We start from the raw sequence: 12,356 nt of genomic DNA, 5'->3' as shown, positions 1-12,356 counted from the left end.
ATACTTCCGGCGAGGCAGGCGTAGGCCACCTTGAAGGCCCGAGTGCCTATAATCTAAACATTTGATTTTCGACCTTTAATGTTCGACATTAATTCTCAATTTGAATTAATTTATGTGTCCCAACAGGTGAAATTGAAAATTCTGCCGTTTTTAATAGGAAACCCTTTTGGTAATGGCATGCGCCAAACTTTTTCGCGAAACCTGAAAACTTAAAGTGTTCATTTGGAATCTAGACAACTTGGTCATTTTTTGACAAAAGTTTATAAAAAATTGAAAATTTACCAAAACCAGAATACCGAATTTTTTTTGTCGGACAACTCGGCAAATCGGCTAATGCCGGTTTGCAGATTTGCCGAAAATTTTCATTTGCCGGAAATGTTCTGAGGAATTTTTTTCGGGGCCACTTAAAACTGTGCCTTTCTGAATTTTTTTTCCCGTAGATATTTTCATTGAATTTGCTTACTTTTCACAAAAGATGTACGAACGTTCATAGGATGCCTACAATTTTGTCGATTAAAATTGAAATACTGAAATTTCCAAAACAAAAATGTAAAAAACCACAATTTGCCGAAAATTTTTGGCATTTGCCGTTTTTTCGGCAAACTAGGCAAATCGGCAATTTGCCGGTCTGCCGATTTGCCGGAAGTTTTCAATTCCGGCAAAAATCACCGATTTGTCGAGAAAAAAATCGTTTGCCGCCCACCCCAGTTTCAAATTTTATATTTTATCGTTTTTAGAATTTAAAATCTTAAAATAAAACTACTTCAGCCAAATCCTGGAGTTTCTAAGAAAATTCTGCAAAATGTTTCTCAAATTTAGGCCACTTTTTTACGAGACCGAAAAGTTGTTAATTTGCAACTCCATTAAAAATAAATTCAGGTTTTTTCAGAACAAGATTTTCCAAAATATCTGCCAGAATGTTTGTTGTTTGAATTCTTTCCATCAATTTTTGAAAACCCTCGAACCTTGTAATTTCTTATCTTCTCTCCCAAAATAATTCGTCTATCATGATCATCACATGCTATTGACTCATCTACTTGTTGATATGCTTCTCCCTTTTGCTCTTTAATATTGTCAACTCACACTTCTTTCCCGTTGATTCGACCTGACAACTCAAGCAAATTGGTCCAAACGAAAACCAAAACAAACTACCTCTCTTCCTCTTTTTTTTCCCGCAATACTGAATTACACGAGAAAAGAAGAAGATCTATTGAGCCAGATTTTGATTGATTGAGCACTTGTGTCTTGGGTTTTTCGAGAGCCAATCAAAATCGAATTTCGATGTCATTTTGCTCTTTTGAATTACATCATTCCACGAAATTGTGCCAACTGTCATTTTCCGACAATATCTTGTCAGGTTTTCAGGCCGTTTAAAAAGTGCATTCGAGATAGGAATTTCTTATTTTTCGAGTTTAGATTATTCTAGTACACTTGAATCATTCTAATTATATTTCATTTATTTTTTATTTTCCCTAAATCTTCTAGACCTGAAAATATCAATTAACTCCTTCATACCCCCCCCCCCATTCATTTCTCATGAAGAAAAAAACTTGAAAACCACTACTGGGCTCTTCCGGTGGGCAATAAAAGCATGCTCGCATGTGTCCAACAGCCGAAATTTGTTTTCAATTACTTTTTTTACTACTGTTACTTGCTAGAGTTTCTCAAATCAATCAAAAATGTTTGACCAGCCCTTTTTGATCGTTTATCAAAAAACGTTTTCTATCAGTTGATAAGCTTGTTTATGTTTGAAGTTGCCCAATTTTTAACAAAATCAGTACTCTCTGGGATTGAATAAACCTTCTATATTTTTTTTTTTCAGTTCCCAATCATTTTGACTAAACTTTAAATATGTGTAGATCAGAGGTAGGCGGCGAATTGCCGGAATTGAAATTTCCGGCAAATCGGCAAGCCGATAAAATGCCGATTTGTCGAATTTGTCGGAAAAACGGCAATTGCCCAATATTTTCGGCAAATTTGGGTTTTGGACTTTTTTTTTGAAAATTTCAGAATTTCAATTTCAATCGGCAAAATTGTACGTGTTTTAAGTGTTTCCGGCAAATCTGATATCCGGCAAAAGACAATTCGGCAATTTGCAGGAGTTGAAATTTTCCGGCAAATCGGCAATTCGCCATTTGCCGATTTACCAAATTTGTCGGCAAAAAATTTGCAAACGGCAATTGCCTCCCCTGGTGTAGATATAAGCTCTTAAACTTGCAACTCAATTGAAGACATTCCATTTTAGGATGATTGTTCGGATCTCCTTATTGGCCAGTTTACTGGTCATCTCAACCATCGCATTTGAATGCTCCCCTGATACAATTCTCCGTATGGCTACCAACAAACGAGAGAAGCAGCTGGAACGAGAATGCCACGAACAAAAAACTTCGCAAGCTGTCTGCGAGACCAAGGAGGAGCTAGAAAAGAGCTGGAAGGACTTCCAAAAGGTTTCCAATGAGTATAAGGAGGCTGTGACTGCTTGCAGAAAGTATGTCGAGGAGAAGAGCAGGCCGAAGAGTTAGTTTTTAGTATTTCAGGCATAAAAAAACCAACAAAAAAATAATCTGTCATTTTTTCAGGAACAGTTCTCGATGGTGACATGGGAGAACCTACTGAGGATCAAGAGGACACTAATGATCATGCAAGAAGAAGAAGACATCACAATCATGAGGGTCATCATGGCAATGATATGAAGCATCGGGAAAATATGGATCGTAAGAAGCACGGAACACATGTTGATCATCATGGAAGAGTCCGAAGGAATGGAGATCACGATCCGAATGATCCTAATGTTGATCATACTGGCCATAACCATAGAGTAAAGAGAAGTATCGATGGTAAAAGATTTTTATTATTTATTGAAGTTCAACCTGTTCAGTTACAGATGACCCAAGTGACACTACCATCGACCACACTAGACACAATCATAGACGCAAGAGAAACCAAGATGGTAAGGAAATTTTTAAAGATCAGGCAATGCCAAGAGCATCATAGTTCATACTAAGTCAGAGCAAGACTTCGTTAACAAAAATTTCGATACCTAAACAAAATCTATTTTCAGATGATCCGACTGACACAACCATCGACCACACTGGACACAATCACCGCCGTCGTAGATCGGATGATCATGATCCAAACGATCCCAATGTAGATCACACAGGGCATAATCATAGACGCAAGAGAAACCATGATGGTAAGGCTTTCTGTACCTCCACCTCGAAAATTTGAATTTCCATCTACCCTTACCTGCAGTCTTAACCTTGATTTCCTGTTAGATAGTTTTTTAAGTCCTTTAGCATTTGACAAGCTACGATTTATTATTCTGTGGATTTTCAGATGACCCAAGTGACACTACCATTGATCACACCGGTCATAACCACCGCCGTCGCAGATCTGATGATCATGACCCAAACGATCCAAATGTAGATCACATTGGGCATAACCACCATAGACGCAAGAGAAACCATGATGGTTGGTGCTGAATGAGAACTTCACCTTAAAAAATTCTTATTTTTAGATGACCCAAGTGACACTACCATTGATCACACCGGGCATAACCACCGTCGTCGTAGATCAGAGGATCATGATCCGAATGATCCGAATGTTGATCACACTGGACATAATCATAGACGTAGGAGAGATCAGGATGGTGAGCCATTGTGGTGTAGGTGTTCGTCGACAAAGTAAATTAATTTCAGATGACCCGAGTGACACTACCATCGACCACACTGGACACAATCATCGTCGTCGTAGATCTGATGATCATGATCCAAATGACCCAAATGTTGACCATACTGGACACAATCACAAGAGGCGACATGGTAATACATTTTTCATTAATTTATCAAATTTAAGAGCCAAATTTCAGTGATTGCTTCTCGCTCCCGCCGTACTGTCTGCTCTACAGCTGGCCATGATCAGCTCTCCGCGATGAGCTCAAAGTTCACAAAGCATTGTGAACGCGAAAATATGTAATTATTTCTGGTTTCTTCTTTCTTTCTCACAATTGGCTTCCTTTTCAGCTGTTTACCAGACGAAGATCTTCCAAAGGGAAAACAACAGGACGATATTCTTGCTCTTCAGAAGCTCCGCGCCAAGAAATACTCGGAATATTTGACTCAAGTATCCAAGTGCTACGGAAAGCTGTAACCATATGGAAATGAATAATTTCATTCGAATTTCTTGTAGAAAGAACAAAATAGCTAAATTTGTGCACAATCTGTGAGCATTATTCGTGTCTATATGCTTACCTACTAAATGCTTCAAAACTTTGTGTTTGTGTTTCGGTGTGGAATTGAATAATTGAATAAAATTTTTAATTTCTGTATATTTTTGAAGGATATTAATAATCGGTTATAACAATAAATAAATAGATCACATCAAATTAACTCGAAATTCCAAATAAATAGATTTGAACTTCCCCGGTTTTGGAACACTGCAATCGCGCCCCATTGCTAAATAATTCTTATTTTTATTTTCGAACATTCAGCGGTTTTCTCCATTTTATTTTGTGAATTTACTTTGTTTTTTAGCGAGAAATAAATTATAAAACCGATAAATTTACTAAAAATTTTAGTGAATTGTATAAAATGGCATATTCGGGTTCATATCCCTGGAATAACAACTATTACAGCCACGGGCAGAGTTCTGGAAATGACTCTTGGGCTCCATCGGCCCAATCTCAAGAGGTTTTAATTAATCTTCCGAAAAACAATTTCTATTATTTGAATTTTCAGCAGTATAATCCAGTTTATCCATCACTCAGTGGGACACCAAACTTTTTCTCATCTTCTGCCCAGGTGAATATTTTAATATTTTACCAATATTTTGAGCGGAAGAGGAGAAAAAGTACCCAACACTTTTCTACTTTCTCTTCTTCTCCTACCCACATTATTGGTTTACTAATTGTTATATTTTTCAGGCGTACGAAGCGGCACCGTACTATCCAGCAAAAAGCACAGCAGCAAAAACTACGTCAAAACCAGTGCAAAAACCATATCGGAGACATCATCAGAGGCCTAATAAAGCTTGGTCGTCAGGATCACAGCAGTTCCATTTGGTCACAATCGATCCGAGCAAACCACACGAGAAACCTAGTGTGTCGAAAATCGCGGAGGCAGCTCCAAAACCAATATTCAAAGTGGCTCGTGGAACGGTGAAGACCGTTAATAGTGAGTTTTCCATCCGTATCTTTCTGAAAAAAAATTGTTAATTTTCAGAAAGAGGAACAAAAGGCGTTCAGAAGATGCCAAACCACCGATTGGAAGGTAACAGTTGGGAGACCAACGGACTTCAAAATCAAACTGCTCGTGGAGGAGGAGGTGGACGTGGTCGCGGGAGAGGAAGCGGAGGAAGAGGTCGTGGAGGTTTCAATCGAGGAGGACGATTCAATGGCGCTCCGAAACCATCAAACAATAAGGATGATATTCCATATGTTCATCTTCCTGATGATTCTCCTGCCATCACTCTGAATGTTTCTTCCGAGAATATCACAGCTTTCCACGGATTCGACAGTGTTTTCACCACTAAACACAATGTAGGGACACATTTTTTAAAAGATTAATTAATTACTTTTAAATTTTTTGTTTCAGTTCCCAGTTCTCATCGACAATAAGATCTATGGAAGCTGCGACCACTACTACCAAATTTGCAAAGTCACTGATTTGACTGGAGTATCAAGCGACAAATTGAACAGAGGTGTTCGTGATGAGAACGGAAAACCTATCGTTGAAACTATCGAAGATGCGGAGAAAAAGTCGCACAGCGCACTAGCTAAGGATATAATCAAAGCAGCGAATATCAGCAAGGAGAAGGTGGATGAATGGAGGAACAGCAAAGGTCTCGAGACGATCCAAAAAGCTCTTCATGCGAAAGTCACCCAGTCTGCTCATTTGCGCGAAGCTCTCAAAGAAAGCGGAGATAACATTCTGGTCCATGCGTTCGCTCGTGACAGTATATACGGAACAGGATGTACGATCCCGGCGATTAAAAAATGGTTGGATGATTTATCGAAAGCTGGTGTGAAACATTTGAAAATTCCTGCTACTTTCCCACTTAACAAGACAACAGTTCAACACTGCCCAGTTTTTGCACAAGGACGCAACGTTCTCGGAGTGATTCTTATGCAGTTACGACAGAAGATCAGCTCGGGAGAAATCCAGGTTGTCGATATGTCCAGGATTTTCAATGCTCTCAGAGTCAACAACGCCCCAGCAGAGCCTATGGACACGTCATCGGTTAGGCAATTATTTTAATGGCTCATTAATAATTATTATTTTCAGAAATTTGGATTCATCTCCGACACGAAGAGCATCGGCACTTTCTGAAGCGACTGTAAAATATTAAATTTTCTGAAATATCCCATCTGGATCTCAATTGTCCAACTTGTTTTATTATTTCTCTGAAAAAAATCCAAAACTGTAATGCTATTTTTGTTAACAAATTTTATTCTCAAAGTCTTATAACGATTAAAATTTCAAGCATGAGTTCTTGTTGTTTTTTGACGGGAACGAGCAATTGTATCCGAAAGTCCAGAGAGAATGGCCAAGGCAACGAGAAGTACGAATGTTCCTCCACAGCACGCAATGAAAATAGTTTTTTGTTTCGTCGTATAGGTGACAAGCTTCTCAACATCGTCGAGGTTCAATGCATCCGAATCTGTAGTTGAAGAATCCTGATTAGAGTCGACTGCGTCGGAAGGTGTCGGTGAAGAGTTGGCATACTTGGAAGTTGTGACAGATGGAGTAGAAGATGCGTGTGAAAAACTAGATTGGCATACAGAATACGCTACTGGAAATTATTGTTATAACTAAATAAAAACGCTGTAAATTATGTAAATATTCTCATATTCTCAAACTCACTGAAAAATGGAAGAAGTAGAATATAGGTTTGCATGCTGCTGAACGAGAATTTGAAAAGGGACTAAATGAAAAATTTTGAAGGATAGAAGATTCTAGTTGCGAGGAGACACGAACGATGCAACCATGGATACAAAAGCGAATTTATTGGAGAATGAATAAAACGGAAAGCCAACAAAAGAAAAAGAAGAAGCTATTCCTCTTTTAAGTCCTCATGTTTGGAGCTGAGCAGCATAGTGAGTCCGGTGATGAGCATGATCAGCAGGAGCCACCACAGATAGGAATGCGATTCGGAGAATATGAGACTTCCGAGAATACCCTGAATTCGAGAATTTTTTCAAAAAAATACACGAAATATTTTACAATACCGTCAGAGCGAAATTGCAGGCCATATTGATGATCATAGGGGTGCTGGTGCAATCGGAAAGTGCCAGAGCTCGTGTGTAGGTGGCCCACATTACAATATTTGATCCAATAAAGACGGCGACACAGGAGCATCTCTGAACAATTTGAAATTTCTGTTTAAAAGAAAGCTCTAATTTCCGTAAATCTTACTGCGTATTGTTCGAGATCCCAATCGAACGCGAGCTTCCCCGAAACTGCTCCCATTGAGCCACACATTCCAGCGACTGCAGCCAAAACATGACTTTTGTCCATTTTATTTTCTGCGATTTAAAAAAACGTATTTAAAAGGTAATTTTTAATTTCCCAGGCGCGATATATTTCGATAAAAGCCCGGGAGAAAAGATGTGCGCCTTTAAAGATTACTGTAATTTCAAACTCTGAATATTTATCGAATTTTCTTAGTTGTTCGATGAAAATTCATTGATTTATTTAAAAACACAACTGAATATAGCATAATAATCACTTGATTTTTTGACAAATTCACTAGAAACACCATGAAAAATCTGTGAAAATTCCGCAGCAACAATCTAAAACTACAGTAGTCACACACCTTTTCTTACTTTAAAGAAATTCTTTAATTTCAACGAAAAATATTTTTTGGAGAGCTTCTTAATCTTCGACATTATTTGCAAGTTTAATTCAAGTTTTCTTCAAATTATTCATTGAATTTATTATACTGACAAAAAAACCACCGTGAACAAGAACAAGATAAAATAAACGACACAGAGCGAAAGAAATCAGGATTGCACTAAACATAAGTTAAGAAGCTTTAGGGGTAAGTACGGAGAGAGAACCGTTTATTTTTTGTTGGCAGCGTCGAACACCTTCTCCACATCCGCATACACAACATCCACCGGACGTTCGCTCTTCACTTCTCTGACGAGTCCGGATTTTTCAAAGTGCTCGATGATTGGGAAGGTTTGTTGATTGTAGGTCTCGACACGCTTCTTCAAAGACTCCTCATTGTCATCGGTTCTCCCTTGGCCACGATTCAGACATCTTTCAATGCAAATCGAAACAGGACACGAAAGGAAAAGCACGAACTGGACGAGTGCTTTACCATCCATCTGCTTGTTCCATCCTTGAAGGTTATCCTCGTTTCTCGGGAATCCGTCAACCAGGAAGCCTTTAGCATCTCCACAAGCTTTCATGGCATTCTCGAGGAGGGAACAGGTGATCTCAACAGGAACGATTGACCCATTTTTGATATGACTTTCGATGAGAGCTCCGAACTCGCTTCCTTCTCTTTGACGTTCCGCTCGAAGCAAATCTCCGGCTGATAAGTGGACGTAGTTCAAATTCTGAAACATTTTTGTTTTAAAAGAATTAAGAACTTGTCAGGAAAAACTCACCTCTTGAATTTTAGCGCAAATAGTTCCTTTTCCAGATCCAGGAGGCCCGAGAACAAAAACCACGTTGTGCATGTCGTTTCGAGTTAACGTGCCGAATGAAACACTCTGACGGGTTGAATGAAGAGTGGAGAGACTCAGACGATGAGAAGAGCGGATAAGTGCGTGGAGAGCGAACGCAACTGAAATGTTTCGATAGAATATTTGACTGTTCGGGGGAGCGGGGGAGGAACGATTACCGTCTATTCTCTATTAGTGCTGCATGCAACACTAATTTCCAGGCCCTTTTTTTAATGTAGCACTATTAGAGACTGCAGTACTACTGGAGACTGCAGCATTAATTTTCGAACAACTATTTTCAATTTTAGATCACTAGTTTTTAGACACAAAAGCTCTTTTTTTAGCAGAAATTCATAAAAATTGCGAACTTTTGTAACAAAAAGACCCCATAATTCAATTACTCTCGTAAATTATCAAAAATTCATCAAAAATATACAAAAAAATACCCAAAAATATCGAAACTATCAAGTGACTCTTTCAATAGAAAATGTGGTGCAGCACTAATAGAGACTGCAGCACTATTTTTCGGACCCTTTTTGAATGCAGCACTATTAGAGACTGCAGTACTACTGGAGATGTAGCACTAATAGAGAATATACGGTAAGTATAAAATATGCATAACTGACACGTTTTAGCACGAAAATGCAAGCTTTTTTGGTTAAGCGAGAGGAAAGAGAAGCAAGCACCACCGCTCTATCGATTTCTCCTCGTTTTCTGTGGAGATTTGGCTGCATTAGGCATGCATTTGCGAGCAGATTAGAGCGCCAAGCAACTTATTTGAGATGAACAGAAGCTGTAAGATTTTGATGCGTTGCCCAAAAACAAATAAACTTACGCATACAGTTGCAACCCGAGTCCTTGGATCTTCTAAATACGGCTTCGATGGGAATTGGAAGTTGAAAGCAATCCTCCGATATATATTCAGATCATAACACCTTCAAGTAAAAAAAAGAAATCAAAACATTTTTGAAATTGAATCAAATTAGTTTACTTCTCGTCAGAATATCAAGGAATTACATAAAATTTCAAACAAACATAGCACAAGAAAGGGAAATTTCAAATTGAAAATCGAGATGTAGAATCAACCCGTGCGACGTGTTTTCTTTTTTCAGAATACAGATTCATGCATCGTGTTCTTCTGTTTTCTCTGCTTGTCGTTTTAGGAACTTTGGCGGATTTTTGGCAATATACTCATCCTCCAGCCGACGAAATTCTTCGGGAGACACCTGAAAGGATAAATTATTAAGAGATAGATTATAGAAAAATCATTTAAAAACCTGCGTAAGTCCAGTCTCAATGGTATCATCGATTTCTCCAGCAAGCTCAACATTCTCTCCGCGAATAAGCATGAATCCTTGACCCGTTTCACAGAAGTATTTCTCAACAAATGTGCGTTCTACGACATCTTCCAATATAAGATTGGCAAATTGATCTATCGATCTCAAGAAGCCAATCAATTTCCGTCCGTCGCGGAGAACAACTAATAATTTTTTGTCAAGCTGCTCGAACAAGCTTATTGCTCCGGGTAAATAGGGATCGGGCAAGTCCATGATCTGAAAACGAAAAAATTAGATTAAAATACGAATAAAACATTGAATTCGAAGAGATTTCAAACAATAAGTGGAATTTTCGGTTAAAAACACGGGCAAAGGCTTAAATCATGAATATTTAACATTGAATGCCAGTTCCTGATAGTGTTTTTCGTTGGTAAACGTTATTTTTACTAATTTTTATTGAAATTATATGAGTTTAAGATTTATATAAGCTCAAAACTGCTATAGACTCGTTAAAATTAGCAGGAAAATATTAAAAAGAACCGAATGGAAAAGAAACGAGAGACTGTGCATGCATGAGAGGGTGTTTTTTCTCTGGTAAAGGCACACCGATTTACGCGGGTGGGTCCCGCAACGACCACCGACCGTAGTCGTCCCCACTCTTTTAGGCCGAACCTGACAATTTTTCTTTTTTTCTATTATTTTTTGGGAAAATCGCTGAATTTTTGAATGAAATTGTCAGAAAATTAATTAAAAAAATGAATTTTCATTACATTATTGTTATTTTTATCGTTAATTTGTAATTTGCTTCCCTCTGTTTTCGTTGTTGCTGCCTCAAACTTCAATTTTCTATTTATTTTTTTCAGGGTTCAACTATGGCACGTCTGAAGACTGTGCAATCTAAAGTGACAAAGTCGCCACGCCGTCCGTTCGAGAAGGAGCGCCTTGACCAGGTTTGAAATGTCAAAGTAAAATTTATATTTTAAAATTTTGTTTTACAGGAGCTCAAGCTCATCGGAACTTTCGGACTCAAGAACAAGCGTGAGGTCTGGCGTGTCAAGTACACCCTCGCCAAGGTCCGTAAGGCGGCTCGTGAGCTTCTTACTCTTGAAGACAAGGATCCAAAGCGTCTTTTCGAAGGAAATGCCCTTCTCCGTCGTCTTGTCAAGATCGGTGTCCTCGACGAGACCAAGATGAAGCTCGATTACGTTCTCGGTCTTAAGGTCGAGGACTTCCTTGAGCGCAGGCTCCAAACCCAGGTCTTCAAGCTCGGACTTGCCAAGTCTATCCACCACGCCCGTATCTTGATCAAGCAGCACCACATCCGGTTAGTTTTTGTTTCTGTATAAAAATATATTTAAAAATGAAACAGTTTTTAGAACTATCATTTTAACATTAAATTCATCTTTCGGAAAATTGATTGTTCTGGCAGTTAATTTTTTACAAATGTTTTTCGATTTAAACCAGTTAGGTATTCCTGCGCTATTTTGAAGACTGATCCAGTAGTCATTGTCCGGAATATTTCATTAAAAAATTTATTTCACTGAAAGATGACATGACAAATTACAAGATTAGTATCGACTTCAAATTCTTCTCTTTCAGTGTCCGCAGACAAGTTGTCGATGTCCCATCCTTCATCGTTCGTTTGGACTCCCAGAAGCACATCGACTTCTCTCTTCAATCTCCATACGGAGGTGGCCGTCCAGGACGCGTCAAGCGACGCACCTTGAGAAAGGGAGATGGAGCCGGAGGCGACGACGAGGAATAAATTTGTTTTGGTTACAAATAAAATTGTTGGACATAACGTCTTCCAGTGATTCGTTTTATTTTTTAAAAAGCCTTTTGGAAGAAATAGTTTTACAAGCAATTGTGCGATTCCGTTGTTCACGTCCGAGCAAATTTGAATTTAAAAAATCCAGTGCGGTTTTTCTGGAGAACTTTCGCTGGCTTGATCGAAATAGTATAAAAATCATGGAAGCCGGGGGTGTGCAGCAAATTTTTTTTAAAAAAGTAGATTTTCCGCACATCAAAAATTTAACAATACATTTTTGACCAAAACTATTGATTTTGTACAAAAAATGGCACAAAATTAAGTTATTCTGATGATCAAGCAAACACAATACATGGAACTTATTAACGAATTGAGCTCCTGCGCTTACAGAAATGAACAATCCGTTCCACGTTGGCCACGTGGGAAATATAGCCAGAAACCGGTTCTTTCTTCTGCAGCTCTGCGCGCTTCAAGTGCATTTTCCGCTATGCCTATTGATCTTTGGCATAAATTTTATTTTGAACAAATGAAAAGAGATCCGATTGTGGAAATGCTCTTTGAAAGTACTGAAGAAGGACAAAACGTGACTCGGGATGACGGAGAAAAGTGGCCAGCAATGGTTTTTGGAGCGGTTTAGGAG

General features: G+C 38.5%; 7 protein-coding genes across 19 annotated transcripts; 3 read left to right on the top strand and 4 right to left on the bottom strand.

The window, feature by feature from the left end:
* Nucleotides 1-2,245: 2,245 nt before the first annotated feature.
* Nucleotides 2,246-4,322, top strand: F40F8.5 (the record flags this gene model as incomplete). 10 transcript variants are annotated; one of them, NM_001267360.3, is made up of 9 exons in its annotated part: nt 2,246-2,517; nt 2,580-2,837; nt 2,885-2,950; nt 3,062-3,193; nt 3,337-3,471; nt 3,518-3,649; nt 3,699-3,821; nt 3,869-3,971; nt 4,023-4,322. In NM_001267360.3, the coding sequence occupies 9 exons, from the start codon at nt 2,247-2,249 to the stop codon at nt 4,147-4,149; spliced, it is 1,347 nt and encodes a 448-aa protein (NP_001254289.1). The 10 variants fall into 10 exon arrangements, with proteins under 10 accessions (NP_001254289.1, NP_001254285.1, NP_001254287.1 ...); NM_001267356.5 differs by lacking the exon at nt 3,062-3,193 and having other exon boundaries at nt 2,247-2,517; nt 4,023-4,149; NM_001267358.5 differs by lacking the exon at nt 3,337-3,471 and having other exon boundaries at nt 2,247-2,517; nt 4,023-4,149.
* A 261-nt stretch (nt 4,323-4,583) lies between these two features.
* F40F8.11 (NADAR domain-containing protein) lies at nt 4,584-6,485 on the top strand (the record flags this gene model as incomplete). Of its 2 annotated transcripts, NM_001267349.4 has the most annotated exons (6): nt 4,584-4,688; nt 4,737-4,799; nt 4,922-5,171; nt 5,220-5,536; nt 5,592-6,236; nt 6,282-6,485. In NM_001267349.4, the coding sequence occupies 6 exons, from the start codon at nt 4,590-4,592 to the stop codon at nt 6,324-6,326; spliced, it is 1,419 nt and encodes a 472-aa protein (NP_001254278.1). The 2 variants fall into 2 exon arrangements, with proteins under 2 accessions (NP_001254278.1, NP_001254279.1); NM_001267350.3 differs by lacking the exons at nt 4,584-4,688; nt 4,737-4,799; nt 4,922-5,171 and having other exon boundaries at nt 5,246-5,536; nt 6,282-6,326.
* F40F8.12 (uncharacterized protein) lies at nt 6,439-7,357 on the bottom strand. Its single transcript, NM_001393188.1, has 3 exons — nt 7,224-7,357; nt 6,861-7,173; nt 6,439-6,789 (listed from the first exon to the last, which is right to left on the bottom strand). The coding sequence occupies exons 2-3, from the start codon at nt 6,892-6,894 to the stop codon at nt 6,476-6,478; spliced, it is 348 nt and encodes a 115-aa protein (NP_001379458.1). The 5' UTR covers nt 6,895-7,173; nt 7,224-7,357; the 3' UTR covers nt 6,439-6,475.
* On the bottom strand, nt 6,992-7,885 carry F40F8.3 (Transmembrane protein 42; the record flags this gene model as incomplete). The annotated part of the gene is made up of 4 exons (NM_063986.5): nt 6,992-7,176; nt 7,226-7,357; nt 7,413-7,522; nt 7,813-7,885. 4 exons carry the CDS (start codon nt 7,883-7,885, stop codon nt 7,051-7,053), a joined length of 441 nt encoding a protein of 146 aa, NP_496387.2. The 3' UTR covers nt 6,992-7,050.
* A 21-nt stretch (nt 7,886-7,906) lies between these two features.
* On the bottom strand, nt 7,907-9,510 carry F40F8.1 (the record flags this gene model as incomplete). Of its 3 annotated transcripts, none has more annotated exons than NM_001313614.4 (3): nt 7,907-8,563; nt 8,615-8,793; nt 9,507-9,510. In NM_001313614.4, 3 exons carry the CDS (start codon nt 9,508-9,510, stop codon nt 8,060-8,062), a joined length of 687 nt encoding a protein of 228 aa, NP_001300543.1. In that variant the 3' UTR covers nt 7,907-8,059. The 3 variants fall into 3 exon arrangements, 2 of the variants coding, with proteins under 2 accessions (NP_001300543.1, NP_001366761.1); NR_132586.1 differs by having other exon boundaries at nt 8,060-8,563; nt 8,615-9,464; NM_001381589.2 differs by lacking the exon at nt 9,507-9,510 and having other exon boundaries at nt 7,908-8,563; nt 8,615-8,704.
* Nucleotides 9,511-9,645: 135 nt separating this feature from the next.
* lsm-1 (U6 snRNA-associated Sm-like protein LSm1) lies at nt 9,646-10,224 on the bottom strand. The gene is made up of 2 exons (NM_063984.6): nt 9,949-10,224; nt 9,646-9,897 (listed from the first exon to the last, which is right to left on the bottom strand). The coding sequence occupies exons 1-2, from the start codon at nt 10,219-10,221 to the stop codon at nt 9,793-9,795; spliced, it is 378 nt and encodes a 125-aa protein (NP_496385.1). The 5' UTR covers nt 10,222-10,224; the 3' UTR covers nt 9,646-9,792.
* A 587-nt stretch (nt 10,225-10,811) lies between these two features.
* On the top strand, nt 10,812-11,746 carry rps-9 (Small ribosomal subunit protein uS4). The gene is made up of 3 exons (NM_063983.7): nt 10,812-10,898; nt 10,947-11,272; nt 11,548-11,746. Exons 1-3 carry the CDS (start codon nt 10,821-10,823, stop codon nt 11,711-11,713), a joined length of 570 nt encoding a protein of 189 aa, NP_496384.1. The 5' UTR covers nt 10,812-10,820; the 3' UTR covers nt 11,714-11,746.
* Nucleotides 11,747-12,356: the final 610 nt, after the last annotated feature.

This window comes from Caenorhabditis elegans, chromosome II (assembly GCF_000002985.6).
Source record: "Caenorhabditis elegans chromosome II".
Classification (NCBI taxonomy): domain Eukaryota; kingdom Metazoa; phylum Nematoda; class Chromadorea; order Rhabditida; family Rhabditidae; genus Caenorhabditis; species Caenorhabditis elegans.
Note: the sequence above shows the minus strand (reverse complement) of the source record. Positions and strands in the feature narration are given on the sequence as shown.